This window comes from Austrofundulus limnaeus, unplaced genomic scaffold (genome assembly GCF_001266775.1).
Source record: "Austrofundulus limnaeus strain Quisiro unplaced genomic scaffold, Austrofundulus_limnaeus-1.0 Scaffold460, whole genome shotgun sequence".
Classification (NCBI taxonomy): Eukaryota; Metazoa; Chordata; class Actinopteri; order Cyprinodontiformes; family Rivulidae; genus Austrofundulus; species Austrofundulus limnaeus.
The window spans coordinates 269225-271264 of NW_013952862.1; the positions used below are offsets into that span (position 1 = coordinate 269225).

Below are 2040 nucleotides of genomic sequence, written 5' to 3' on the forward strand. Positions count from 1 at the left end.
TTTTAACACCATAAATTTATTCAATCTATTAGCTTCAGTATTTGTCCAGTGAACTGGATTGAAAAATGAAATAATTACAAAATGAAAAAATAGAGCAGAAATCATATTCACAGGTTTGATTTAAAAGAAAAATAAAAAGATGACAGAGACATGAAAACAACTGATCTCCCTGTAGGTGAACAGACCAGCAGTGACTGGGCCGTGCTGGTCACAGTCACCTGTGGCCTCAAATTATCTACTTTAGTGCTTGTGCAAAATAAAAAAACTAAAAAAACTTTAATTCCCACGAGGCTCTGAAACTTGATTGTTGCATCCAAATGTGTTAAATAACATTAATATAAAACAAAAAGGACAGAAACAAAATAAAATATTTCATTTTGATTTGTAGTAAACCTAGTAAGAACTTAGTACAGGTGAAAGAGGCACCACCACCACGTCTAGGTCCAGACTGATTGTTGTTGCAATGAGACCCTAGTTAAGGTCCATTTGTTTTAACATCCAATCACAGGATGCAACAGAGCAGGAAAAACAACAAAATTAAAAAAACTACACACATAAAGCAGCTGTCCCTTCACAAAAATCTCTTTACATCAATTAGCACTGCTGAGTTGTGTGTACAGTATTTGTATATATATAGATGATCATTTCTTGTTTACATAAACTAGTTGCATCATAGATAGCCTGTGCCTTTGGCAAGATTACTTACAACTCTTCTGTTAAACTCCAAAGCTATTTAAAATATACTCAATGCATAAAAAATAAACCTTTTGGCATTTGTCTGGTTTTATCSTCCAGGCTGAGGCGTTGTTAAGGAGAACGTCAGATCTGGTGCTGAGTGGTCTTTAATCTGCTGGCTGGGGGCTCCACAGGGTCATAATGAGAAGGTTTTGCTCAGCTTGAAGAAAAGAATAGAAAGAGTGCAAATGAAATGCCTGAGGAGCTGCAGCCCTGTAACAGCCACCTGTGTGTCACATGGTTGTGTTGTTGTGTTGTTGTAGCGCGGCAGTACAACATTCTGAGCCAGGAGGAGAGCAGGACTGTCCTCTGTCAGCTCTGCCTGCACAGAGCTCAGAGCTGGATCTCAAAGGTCTTCTGCAGCTCCGTGGAGAAGGGGTTTGTTGGTGAAGGTGTGGTGCGTTGGTGTGAGCGGCTCTCCAGGGCGGCCCACTGGGCCTCGAAAGCATCTTGTTGCTGCGACGGTGCGGGCTGGGCCGAGGGGGAAGGGTGGGCGGCCCAGCTGTCGTTAAAGCTGGCGCTGCCGTTGGGGGGCTGGACGGGAGCACAGTGCAGCTCTGTGGACTGTGGCGGGGTTCTAAACGGGGGGACTGGACTGTGCTGCGGGGCTGTGGGGGCTGCARCTGGGAACGATGGGGCGTGGCTGGCCGAGCCGAACACATTCGCCACCATCTGTGACGGAGTGATGCCGAACACGGGGACACTGGGCTGAGGGAACGGAAGCCCGTTGGACACGGGGTACGAACACTGAGCCTGAGTGCTGAAGGCAGGCTGGCGAGGGGGCAGCAGGGGCACAACGGGGGGGACAGGGGTTCCAGAAGGCACGAAGGCCACCTGGGGAAGGGTGGGCTGAGGAGCTCGCACTGATTTAGAGACTTCCTCCAACCAGCGGTCTGCTTCTGACGCTGTGCGTTTGTGAGAGCTCAGGACTGGAGAAGATGAGGGGGGCGGGGCTACGACTGCAGCAGCTGACTGCCACACACTTCCTGCTGGAACAAAGGAAACAATCATTACACTTCACATCTAATTTATGTTACACACTCACAAATCTGTCATGCAGCAATCAAAGTGTACAACTATTTAAAAATCCTGAGCCTGAAACTTGTTTGTGGTGATAACAGAAACGTTTTTTCTTTAACTAAAAACCCACAGTGGACATGACCAGGCTGTGCTGTAGCAGGTCCACTGACCCATTCACTCTGAGCTCAGTCTAATCAGGCCTTCTTAACCTTTCTGACCTCAGGGCCCAGTTTACTGAACTTAAAGTGACACGAGGCCCAGTCAGACATTACCAATGTATGGATC

The 2040-nt window shown here is 47.0% G+C and overlaps 1 protein-coding gene across 1 annotated transcript in view; it reads right to left on the minus strand.

Moving 5' to 3' along the window:
- numb (NUMB endocytic adaptor protein) overlaps positions 1–2040 on the minus strand; it is a gene marked incomplete at its 5' end in the record, with an annotated part of 46874 nt that continues 44834 nt past the window's right edge. Inside the window, 1 exon segment of the mRNA XM_014025181.1 lies at positions 1–1724. Within this exon segment, the coding sequence (XP_013880635.1) occupies positions 1069–1724 (656 nt within the window).